The 12,502-nt window shown below is 41.2% G+C and overlaps 1 protein-coding gene across 2 annotated transcripts; it reads left to right on the top strand.

The window, feature by feature from the left end:
* The first annotated feature begins 544 nt into the window (after nucleotides 1-544).
* Nucleotides 545-11,672, top strand: LOC144508222 (sialic acid-binding Ig-like lectin 13). Of its 2 annotated transcripts, XM_078236034.1 has the most exons (7): nucleotides 545-1,139; nucleotides 1,565-1,939; nucleotides 2,672-2,983; nucleotides 6,835-7,122; nucleotides 7,947-8,040; nucleotides 8,792-8,879; nucleotides 10,638-11,672. In XM_078236034.1, the coding sequence occupies exons 1-7, from the start codon at nucleotides 1,097-1,099 to the stop codon at nucleotides 10,716-10,718; spliced, it is 1,281 nt and encodes a 426-aa protein (XP_078092160.1). In that variant the 5' UTR covers nucleotides 545-1,096; the 3' UTR covers nucleotides 10,719-11,672. The 2 variants fall into 2 exon arrangements, with proteins under 2 accessions (XP_078092160.1, XP_078092159.1); XM_078236033.1 differs by lacking the exon at nucleotides 10,638-11,672 and having other exon boundaries at nucleotides 1,039-1,139; nucleotides 8,792-9,050.
* Nucleotides 11,673-12,502: the final 830 nt, after the last annotated feature.

The raw sequence follows: 12,502 nt of genomic DNA, 5'->3' as shown, positions 1-12,502 counted from the left end.
TTGATGAACGATTCGGTGAAGATGATGAAACCATAATTATAAAGACCTCAGCGTCTGAATTAATTATTCGTCCAGGTCCCCAGCGTCCATTTAGTACTGACCGCCGGACAGCTCTCTCTGGATGGAAACAATATGCAACTCTGACATTGCTCTTCTTATGGACATTCAACTACTACAGTGTAGTTGGTGATGCGAGGGGGAGAGTGATTTGTTGTTTGTGTGTGTCGACGGACTTCGGTCTCGGCCGGGCCGAGAAGCCCAAATATCATTAAAAATGAATTCTTGGATCAGAATGAATCATGACCTTAACGGTAATTAGATTAAGGTAACTCATGCAAGGAGAAACTGCAGAGTTAGCAAAGTAAGAGAGGTAGACAATAGAGAAGCAGCTAAAATTAGATAAGGTTAGCACATAGAGTGGAAGACAAGGGACAGACAATAAGCTATTGACGTCAGAACCTCTTCCGACCAGATATGTGGTTTTAAAACCGGTAACGACGATGGAAGTTGGAACAGATGTCAGGAAGTTAGAATAGTAGCCGTCTCTTGCAAAAAGCACAAATGACAAGACAAACACGAGCTGATGTCAATGTTGTATGTAATATTTGCAACACATTGAATATAAGCTCTGTATTTTCAGCGTTCCAGTAAGGTGGCACTGAGCTCCTGTCCTGTCTGAGCCGGAATTAAGAGGGCGTTTGGGCTTCATGTGAAAATCAGATTCAGGACGCTTCATGTCTTCTTCTACATTGGTTCGTCAGACATCGAATGAAGAGTGACTGTTGTGTTGAATCGAGCATATCTGCTGGACACCTTCTTCAGTGTGATGAATATTATTTCGGATCTGACGGATGTACATTGACAGCTCATTTAGCATCAATCTCTCATTCAGAGCCGATGAAAGGTATGCTAATTTCTGAGCTGATGAAGGAGGCTAAATGATGATGCATAATTCTTGAATATTGGAAGCTGCCTTGATGCGGATGGAACATGAAATTCAAGATGTCATCAGGAAATATAATTCAGCGAGCGAAATCTGATGAAATATGAAATGGATTCTTCATCTGGTCACTGAAATCAGCAACATTTTGCAGTCATGCAGATTTGGGTGTTCATTTCTTTCATGGCATTAACAGAAGGTATTTCTCTTAAATTTTGTGACATTTCCACTGGAGATTATACATATTCTGGGTATGAACAATATGTATTGAAGAAAGGACTAATTGAGGAGAGAATGACTGAACTTGGAGGTTATATTTCCATTTCCATCTAGATATAAATGTTCAGAGAGAAACCTATTTCTTGACTTTTTAACAGATATGCAGTTGGTCGTTAATTCACTATTAAATATGTATCTTGCTAGTTCTCAAATTCCATTGAAAAAAAAACAAATGCTGTAGTGAATACTTTAGTCAGGGTTCTTGTTAGTAATTATTTAAAACTGATATTAATTGTGAAAAGATTGTTGGAAAAAAGATGTTTTAATAATTAAGTAATGATCTTTCAAGACGTTGCAATGAGTTTAAAAATGACACTAAATGAAATCTGTTGCTTTATTGTTCAGCTATTTCTCGTGCTCTGCCCACTGTGCTGCTGCCAGAGGTTGTGGAGACAGTAATAGGTTCATGTGCAGTGATCGAGTGCACTTTTGATGGCCAGGTCAATAACACCAATCTGACAGCATTGTGGATAAAGATGGGCTCTGGTCCACTTCAGCCGGGAGCCACAGCCATTTTTGATTCAAAAGATCCAATGAGACAGCAGGAAAACTATGTTGGGAGATCTCTGTTCACGGGGAACATTGGAGAGGGAGAATGTTCGCTCCTCATAAGAGATATCAGAAAGAGTGATGAGGGCACCTACCAATTCATATTGAAATTCAGAGATAACTCCCAAGAACAAGCTGCTGATCATTCTATGGTGAACATTTCTGTTTTAGGTGAGTTTGTATTTGCTTGATTTTTGATTTAATTCCGAGTGTTCAATTTGAAGGTACAAATACAGTCAATGACCTAATGTTCCAGCTGAGCTCAAAGACAAGTTGAATTAAAGTTCGCAGAGGAATAAGCATTCGATCCAATGCAAAATACATTAATCCACCGTCACTGTCTGGCTAACTTGGGAGATAAAATAGACAAATGATTCATTAAGTGACCATTTAATGTCCCGTGAGAAATATGGACGGAACGGTTGCACAATGGTTAGCACTGCTACCTCACAACTCCAGGAACCCGGGTTCGATTCCGGGGTTGGGTCCCTGTCTGTGTGGAATTTGCACGTTCTCTCCGTGTCTGCGTGGGTTTTCTCTGGATGCTCCGGTTTCTTCCCCACAGTCCAAAAGACGTGCTGGTTAGGGTGCATTAATCATGCTAAATTCTCCTTTATTGTCCACGAAAAGGTGCTGAAGTTTTGTGACTCGTGGGTTCTCACAATAACTTCATTGCACTGTGAATGTAAGCTTCCTTGTGATAATAATAAATAAACTTAAAACCAGTTTTTCGTTCCAATTAGTAATTCTGAACAACAAATCCATTCACAAAAATCCTGAATGATTATTAGTCTAGATATGATTTTTTAAAAATCCTTTCTCAGATTTTTGTTGGAACAGATCCACTTCCCTTCTCAAGTGATACATTATTCTGACCCTGGTTTGCTTTTCTCTTTCTCCCAGAAAAGCCGCATATTTCGGGGTCTGGGGAAATGATTGTTGGTCAAAAGAAAAGGTTGACCTGTTCAGTCCGTCACAACTGCCCCAATGACAACATCCAAGTGAAATGGAGACGTTACAACTTGTCTCTGCCACTTCCCTGGGACATCAGCGATGAAGCGAGCAATCGGGATGAAAAAGGAGGTTATCGGACAGTTGTATCTGAGCTGACATTGATTCCTTCATCTCATCATCACCAAGCTGTTCTGGGATGTAGTATTCTAATTGATGGCTTCGCAATCTCTACCCCACGAATTATTACCTTGGAGATTGAATGTAAGTGTTTGCTAATTATTACCTGTTATATAGCATGCTGACCACTGGTACACTGGCACAGTGGCTAGCACTGCTGTCCCCAGTGCTGGGACCCGGTTCAACTCCGACCTTGGGTGTCTGTCTGTGTAAAGTTTGCACGTTCTCCTGGTGATGGGTTGTTTCCTCCGGGTGCTCCGGTTTCCTCTAACAGTTCAATGATGTGCAGGTTAGGTAGGCTGGTCATGCTAATATTGCCCCTTAGTGTCCAAAGGAGTGCAGGATGTTTTTTGTTGAGGGGGGGAGGGGGTGCGGATGGCGGCATAAATATGTTTGGTTACGGGGCAGAGGGTTTGAGCGTGATACTCGCTCGGAGAAACTTTGCTGTCTCGACGGGTCGAATGGCTTACCCTGCATTGCAGGGTTTCGATAATTTATAAAATTTACATCGATTGCTGGCACTGTAACAATTATTCAAGTTCTGATCATTGAAGTTAACAAGCAGAAACTGGCATTTATTCTGCCAGTTCTCACTTGTAAAATCAATGACTTCATTTGATCCTCAAGCAGATTGTTCTGGGATGATTCACTCCCTAAAAGAGTCTTGAGGATGAAAGTTATGAAGCTGCTATCTGCTTCAATGTAAGATCAAAAATGCGGGAACGGTTAAGGATTGAACCGAATGAACTCCCAGTGATAAAGTATTTAACTCACATAGCAGATGCTCAGAGTCGAAGGGGGTCAGAGGTGCGGCAGATGTTGGGTGCACATCGTCAGGAAAATGAGTTTGCAATAATCTCTAAATAGTCGACATTAAAGATGATGAACTTCCATTCGAAACGCGCCCTCCTGCCCGATATAATGGTTCTTACTGGATGGGCTTCATCCTGATGGAATATTTACATTTGACTTTACTCTTAGCCACCACAATCCTCAAAACCCTGCATCAAATAGAGTGGAAAACGCAGCCAGGCTTGCTGTGTCGTGGGGATGATGTACCTGCTCCTTATTGTTAAAGTATGTGACTTGCTGGTACCGCCAGGTCTTTTTTTGATGGATGAAAAACGCTAAAAATCACAACAACAGATATCGCAGTGAAGACCTCCTGCAAACTTTTCATAAAGTTATTTCTCAACATAAAGCTTAATCTTGATATCTCGCATTAAGATCTCCATGGAAACCAATAAACTCAAAAAAGATGAACTCAACGAACAGCCTCAAAAGCAAAATTAATGCAAGATTTTACTTTTTAAACGTTTTTTAATCAAACGTCAAAAATAAATATAAATATGTGTTCACAAATATCTTGTATTAATTTGATTAGCTATTACGTTTTAAACAGCTGGTAGCACACAGGAAGATCTTGCACCCCAGGCAGTCAATTGACCAGCTGATCCATCATCGTCAACATTCAGTCCCTCCAACACTGATGCACAATGACAGCAACAAGAGGCAACACAACAATTCACAAAGCAGCCCTTCCAAAACCTACATTTACCATCTGGAAGGACAAGAGCAGCACACAGATGGGAGCCACTACCTGCAATTTCCCCTCAAATACACTTCCATCTTCACTTGAAACTACATAACTTGTCCTTCATTGTCTTAGAGTCAAAATCCAGTAACGCCCTCCAGAGATATGCGTGCACTTAAACAGCATGGATTGCGACAGTTCAAGATGGCACCTCAGCGCCAGATTTGGCAGGGAAATTGTTGGAGAAGATTCTTAGAGATAGGATCGATACACATTTAGAACTGAGTAGTCGCATTAGCGATCGACAACATGGTTTTGTACGAGGGAGGTCATGCCTCACAAATTTGGTTGACGTTTTTGAAGAGGTGACAACAATGATTGACGAGGGAAGGGCCGTGCATGACGTATATCTGAATTTTAGTAAAGCATTTGACAAGGTCCCTCATGGCAGGCTGGTGCAAAAGGTTAAATCTCACGGAATCAAAGGTGAACTAGCGAGATCGGTACAGAACTGGCTTGGCCATAGAAGACAGAGGGGAGCAGTGGAGGGGTCTTTTTTCTCATTGGAGGTCTGTGACTAGTGGTGTTCCGCAGGGCTCTGTACTGGGACCTCTGCTGCTTGTGTCATATATATATATATATATATATATATATATATATATATATATATATGGTTTGGAAGAAGATGTAGCTGGTCTGATTAGTAACTTTACGGATGACACAAAGATTTCTGGAGTTGCGGATAGTGATGAACATTGTCCGCGAATACAGCAGGATGTAGAGAGGCTGGAAAATTGGGCGGAGAAATGGCAGATGGAATTTCATCCAGATAAATGCGACGTGATGCTTTTTGGTAGATCTAATGCAAGTGGGAGCTATACAATAATTGGCAGAACCATCAGGAGTATAAACACACAGAGGGATCTGGGTGTGCAAGTCCACAGATCCTCAAAGGTGGCAGCACAGGTGGAAAAGGTGATGAACAAGGCAAATGTCACGCTTGCCTTTGTTGGACGGGGCATAGAGTATACAAGTTGGCACATGATGTTGCAGTTAGGCCGCATTTGGAATAATGCGTCCAATTCTGGTCACTAGACTACCAGAAGGACGTGGAGGCTTTGGAGAGAGTGCAGAAAAGGTTTACCAGGATGTTGCCTGGTATGGAACGTATGAGCTATGAGGTGAGATTGAGTAAACTAGGGTTGTTCTCCCTGGAAAGACGGAGGTTGAGGGGCGACCTAATAGAAGCTTATAAAATTATGAAGGGCGTAAGTATGGTGAACAGTTGGAAGCTTTTTCCCAGGTCAGAAATGACAAACACAAGGGGTCACAAGTTCAAGGTAAGGGGGGAAAGCTTCAATATAGATATGCAGGGGACGTATTTTACACAGAGGGTGGTGGGGGCCTGGAATGCACTACCATGCAAGATGGTTGTGGCGGACACGCTCGGATCGTTTAAGACTCATCAAGATAACCACATGAACATACTGGGAATAGAGGGATACAAACGGATGGTCTAGTCAGGAACACATGATCGTGCAGGCTTGGAGGGCCGAAGGGCCTGCTCCTGTGCTGTATTGTTCTTTTTTCTGTGTTCTCCAAGCGTAATTGCGAATGGGGAATAAACATTAGCCTCGTCAGCGACACCAACATCCAGTGAAAGACTAAATACAAACTGTTCAATCCCTTCAGCATATTTGCAATCAACCTCAGCCAGTCTGTTCCTTAAGGCTCTGCCAGTTCCAGAGATTCATTCTGTTTCTTCATTCAGGCTGGAGTTAGACTTGAATTACCATCTGGCTGCGGCTTTATTCCATCCGAATCTCACAGGGACAAATCCTGATGAGAGGCACAGCTTTCCACATTGGAAGCTGTTTGGAGGGAACACTCTTTAAATTTGGTACCTACTTGCACACATTAGCAGTGAACCAGCAACATCATTGGCTGTGTTATTTTGCTTTTAAATAATTTTTACATCAAAGCGTCCCTCACCAGTCTCCATTTCAGAGAGCATTTCAGAGTCAACCACATTGCTGTGAATCTGGAGTTATATGTATGGCAGACTAGGTAATGGTGGCAGATTTACATCCCGAAAGAACATTAGTGTACGAAATGTGATTTTCGACAATCGCTTCCTGGTCATCATTCGACATTTATTCCAGATTTTTATTGAATTCAAATTTCACTATCTGCCGTGGTGGATTTGAATACGGGTCCCCAAATCTTGTCCTGGGTTCCTGGATTATCAATCCAATGACAACTACATCTTTGTTCCACTGTCTTAGAATAAGCATGTCTGAGTTGTTATCATGCGTGTTTTAGTCAGCTGAATGTGTATTTCAAATTCGTCCAGTGTTTGGAATAACGTTATGTAATGAAGACTCTGTTTTGTGATTTGCAGATAAGCCCACAATAATAACAGGCCCGTTGTGCACCAAATCTGAGAATGGGACTGATTGTACCTGCAGCGCCGACGCCAATCCGTTGGCCAACATGACCTGGACCATCAATGGGACAATCGTCACCGTGAATGGATCAGATGGAAAAATCAGTACCTGGTCTGTGAATGGATATCAAGTACAGAGCTCCCTGAGGCTGAATCACCCAGTTCAAAGAGGAATCGTGATCACTTGTATTGCAACCAATGAGCACGGTGATAGTGTCAGCATCCACCAACTGCACTCTGATGGTACATGCTTCATTTATCTATAATTGCAAAATTGTCAATGAGTTGTTCCATCCCTAGTCCCTCCATAACTGGGCAACATTAATATCACCAAATAAGAGCTTCACTCAGCCGGTCAAGGCAGAATGCTCTGTGAAAACAACGTTAGGAGGATTATCTAGCATTAGATTATCTCCAGTTGAATGGTAAGGTCGGCAGAATGAGTTTTTACGCTGTGTTCTGAAACTTGCTATGTTTATGATTGCCAAGAAAACATTGCATTATCTAAACAATGGTAATGTTGGAAGATGAATAATTCACTCCACATTGAAAAAACCTTTTCAAATACCTGGGTTCATTTAATCAACAACAATCCAACTCTGTGGGAAATGATCATTTCCAACTTACTTAGACTCAACCGGAGGATATCAGTTCAGAATTTAAAAAAAATCTAACATCAGTTACATTATTTGTATAATTCACAAACGTTTTGGGTGACATCCTATGAATGGGACGGCCGTATATTCGAATCGGTTTAAACTCAATGGAGTTTTTATATCACAGTCTGCAATATTAATCTACTTTCTGAACTTTTCAGATGGATTTTGTACATCATAAGGAAGAAACTATTGATCCCTTTGACCACATAATTCCCCCAGTCTATAACACATGGATACAATCCTTTTGTATGTACGAAGTTACAAAATGAGACACCAAGAGACATAACTTATTGCTTGCCTTGCAGTTTCATTAGAAAATCGGCTTGACAATTAGAAAAATATACACAGGATTGCTGGTTTGCCACCGTTCCCTAATGTATATTGTTGCTTCTTTCCTGATATTTTTAGGAATGCATTCCTGGAAAACCTTCTCCATTATTTGCGGAGGAACCGCTGGTCTTGTTGGACTAATTGCAATCCTGGTTGCCACGAAGATAAAGAAGTAAGTGTGATCCTTTATTGTGTAGAATGGAATTGTAAACCTCAACACTCGAGTCTGTTTGTCAACAACTCCTTGAAGCAGTTATCCACGAAAAGTGTTGAAAATTAGGATGAACAATTCAAAAGCCACCAACATCATTAACATTGGAATATTAGTGACTGTTTGAACTGTTTGCCTGAACATTCTTCCAGTTACATTATAATCCTTTCATTTTCTCTCTTAAACCTGCACAACGTGCGGTCCCTCATCTGCCCACATATCTAACCCCATTCAGAACATGTTATTTGGTCATGTGATTGGGCAGAAGTATCTTCTGTGTTTACAGAATATGCGCAGGACAATCTGGAACCTGTGTTCAGGTGAATGTTCTTTGTCCCAGGGATGTCTCTAACAAAATGCTGGAATGTTACGCCCAATCTCACCATCAAACATTGAATGAAATAGTCAGAAATTGTGGTGCATTTCTTTAAAAACAGTGTTCAGGCCAATGGGCTGAAGGAGTAGAAATACCTCTTCCAAAATGGCTTATTTCGGTCAGATGTTGCTGATATTTTGTGGGTTCCTTCATTGTGAATAATTGCTTCAATGCGTGGAACTGGTTGGCTATATTTGAGCGCAGCAGAAGAGCTGCGCTCTTCTTTCCAAGACTTTCCAAACCTCCTAATGCACCTGATGATACCGACGCAATATCCATTAGGGAAACATTCCAAATCATCCTCTGAAATGTTTTCATTTATTTGTCATTCTTCAGGAAGAAACTGGAAGAAGCTGCACATGTGGGAGGAAGGCAGGAGAATTTGGTAATTTACCGGTCTACACAGAATACATCAAATTCCGAGGCAAGTGCTGCCCAGCATTGCGGGCAATTGCTACTTTTCAAATCGCAACTAACTCAGGGAAAACGCAATACATCAATGGGAGTTTCAGAAACATGATCCCTGAGGGTTCAAAGAGGGAGTGGCCTCGTCGCGTTCCTGACAGCGAATCATGGAGACTTGATTAAGCCATGTAGTGAGCTAGGCAATGAAAGTAGGACGGATATCACAAGAGTGTCCTTCATAAGCCACATAGACTTTCAGGACGAACAATCAAAAAACAATATAAGGGGCTTGGAAATGGAAATGAATCAATAGGAAATGCTGGAATTCCTCATTAATTCAGGTGCATCTAATGAAACTTTCAGTTTATTAACCTCCTGCAGAACTGGTAAAATTGAAAGATGAAACTGCATTTTATCAAATGAGGAAATGGAGAGGAGGAGGTTTTGGGGGAGATCAGAAAGGGATATGATCAAAAGGTGATAAGATTAAGGGTGGATGAAGGAAAAGATGAAGGTGCAAGCCAAATATGGATTGTAATGTAACAGCCAAAAGAAGCAAATATGTCCCTCGAGACAGTATGAGTATTAAAAGCATAAACATGACCACAGGTTGATATCCTAAAATTTCAGGTCTGAAATATCACGTCCATTTTGCAGCTTTTGTCAATGTTCTTGCTGACACCATTCAGACCTGTTCTCTGCCTCTCAATTGTTTTTCCTCCCTGTGCCGGTACCCATATGTTTGCACCTTTTGCAATTACCTTATTTTTCCCCAATGGAAGTTCTTCTACTTTCCAACTACAATAGAGTTCTTCATGTTTTTTGTCTTTCTTCACAGTATTTGGGAATCGCTGGCGAGGCCAATATTTATTGCCCATCCTAACATCCCTTGAAAAGGTGTTGGTGAGCCACCTTCTTGAAAATCTACAGTCCATGTGGTGTAGGTCCACCCATCAGTGCTGTTAGGGCGGAAGTTCCAGGATTTCCACCCAGCAACATATCTTACATATCTTCCCTTCTGCTCCCCTATTTCTTTTCCCCCACTTCTGCTCCTGTTTAAAAAAAACTAAACCACTTGAACCTCTAGCTTTGCCCAGTCGAAATGAGAATTGTCAGCGAGCCATGATTTGAACTAGTATTCTCTTGCACACATTTTGTCGGGCCAAATGAGTATTTCCATTAGTTTTAACCTGTAATAAGCCAATACGTTCAGAGTAATTAGCAAACATTAAGTCAATATTATCGCCAATGTTAATCCCTTAATCGGCATGATAAATTCCTGGATAAACAATTCTAGTTTGTTTGATCCTGCTGTGTCTGAAAGTGGCTGTCATCTTTCTTAGATCACAACATTGACTCGGTTAACATACTTGGTGAGTTTGACAGAGCATTGAAGTGTTCACAAATACATCAATCTAAATAATGATGCTCTTTATTCAGGTAATTTACTGTCGTGATTTCCCATTGCAGTGCCTATTAAGTACATAGCAGCTCTTGTCTCAACATGATCCGAGAATCACACTGACCAGAAGCAGATTATTAAACGGCTCTGAAGCACAGTTTTCAAATTTGTCACACCGGCAGCATTTTCATTTAGCCTGAATTTCAAGAACTTTTTTTTTACTTTTCTCTCTAATCGATATCACGCACCTGACGGAATATGAGAAAGCTCAGCCAGGACATAAACATTTTTCTCATGCAAACAGGGCACGAACCACCGCCTTCAGTTGATGTCCTCAGTAACTCTCTAACTAAAAATAATCGTGTTCTTTCACAGAGTAATCGCCATACTCATGGCCGGAAAGTGACAAAGCCAGTTCGAAATGAAGAGATTATCTACGCAGCTATCAAGGTTTGAAACCTACGAAAATACCAATGGTAAAGGCATCCTGATGATGAACAGTAATCAGACAGATCTGAGAATGAGCAGGAGTTCATCTCTCAGCTTAGATGATGACGAAGTGGCCAGACCTTAACACAGCTGACGTTGCGGAATTATACAGACATCATCACTTTGGAATAAGGGCGATGAGAATACATATTTTCCTGAAGTTTGATGGGATAATTTAATTTCCAGTCACAAACTCAGGTATAGTTGGTAGGATAATAACTTTATTTTCAGCATTCTCCCTCTATTTTGAGAATCTAAACATCCTTATAAAACTTTATGAACTCTGATGACAAGAACAAGATTGCAAAAAGAAAATAATTTTCACCAAAACAACAGAAAGTTGAATTTGTTTCTTCCTATCTGCAGCTAATTTAATGTGACCCTCAGGAAAAGTGTAAATTTCGAAAACTGAGGCGCAGTATTGGAAATTGCTGGTGGACCCATAATATTGGGCTAAGGGGAGGAATGGGCGAGGTCCAGACATGAGAATCTCTTTGAGCGACTTTTAAGTGTGAATTTTATTCGGCATTTAATTCCATGCTCTGCTTATCTATCCTCCTGGATACTTTTCTGATGCTTTCCGCTGGTTGCAACACACTACCCCGTCATGATCGTTCCAACATGGAGAAAAAGATGCCAGAATTTACACGTAAATAAAATCTATCCCCAATTCCAAACACAGTTTGTGTTTTGTGATCTTTGACAGCGGTTCAGCATTTAACTCTGATAATAGTTTTTGGCCCTGAATGTTCATGCTCTCTGGAAGACATAGCAAGATTATATTGGTTATGGAATTTTCCTGCACAATTGGACATGTTTCATTCCCCAAGCCTATATTTTATTCGCAAAATTTATAAAATCACATGCCAAAATATTTAGTGCTGAAAATTACAGAAAGTGCAATAAATTCGACTTGTCTTCACACAGTGTGGTCCCATTTAAGTTTCTCTATGAAATAGTCATTATGTTCATATTTACAATTTACATTCCATGTCAGGCAGGAATGGCAAAAATATGCAATCCCTCAGATGTCTCAGTACAATAGCAATACAACTGCATTCAGTATTCAATACTGCCCCAGGGGATTCTTCAGAGGGGTCGTGTAACGAGTCACTCTGGGTGGAGCTTAGAAACAGGAAGGGCGCAGTCACTATCTTGGGAAGTTGAAGAACGGATATGTCAGGAGATACTGGTTACATGCAGGAAAAATAGGGTTGTTGTAGTGGGAGACTTCAATTTCCCTTGTATAGACTGGACATCGCTGAGAGCTGGGACTCTGAATGGGGAGTTATTTGTAAAATGCGTACAGGAGGGTTCTTTGGAACAATATGTAGATAGCCCGACTAGAGAGGGGGCTATACTGGACCTAGTACAGGGGAATGAGCCCGGTCAGGTCTCCAAAGTTTCGGTAGGGGAACATGTGGCAAATAGTGACCACAATTCTGTTAGCTTTAGGATAGTGATGGAAAAGGATGAGTGGTGTCCCAAGGGTAAGGTGTTGGATTGGGGGAAGGCTAACTTTAGTGGGATCAGGCAGAAATTGGCAGCTCTTGATTGGGAGAGGCTGTTTGAGGGTAAATCCACATCTGGCATGTGGGAGTCTTTTAAGGAACAGTTGTCAGGGCTGCAGGACAGGCATGTGCCTGGAAAAAAGAAGGATAGGATGGGTAGGATTCGAGAACCGTGGATAACCACGGAAATTGAGGGACTGGTCAAAAAGAAAAGAGAGGCGTATGTTAGGTCCAGGCAGC

The sequence above is a fragment of the Mustelus asterias genome, chromosome 20 (genome assembly GCF_964213995.1).
Source record: "Mustelus asterias chromosome 20, sMusAst1.hap1.1, whole genome shotgun sequence".
NCBI classification, from domain to species: domain Eukaryota; kingdom Metazoa; phylum Chordata; class Chondrichthyes; order Carcharhiniformes; family Triakidae; genus Mustelus; species Mustelus asterias.
The sequence above is the reverse complement of the archived record's forward strand: the minus strand, read 5'-3'. Positions and strand labels throughout refer to the sequence as shown.

Coding starts and splice junctions, on each gene's coding strand:
- LOC144508222 (XM_078236033.1), top strand. CDS start 1,097: ATGCAGATTTGGGTGTTCATTTCTTTCATGGCATTAACAGAAG. Junction 1,140..1,564: donor TTTCATGGCATTAACAGAAG/GTATTTCTCTTA, acceptor TTTATTGTTCAG/CTATTTCTCGTGCTCTGCCC. Junction 2,984..6,834: donor TATTACCTTGGAGATTGAAT/GTAAGTGTTTGC, acceptor TGTGATTTGCAG/ATAAGCCCACAATAATAACA.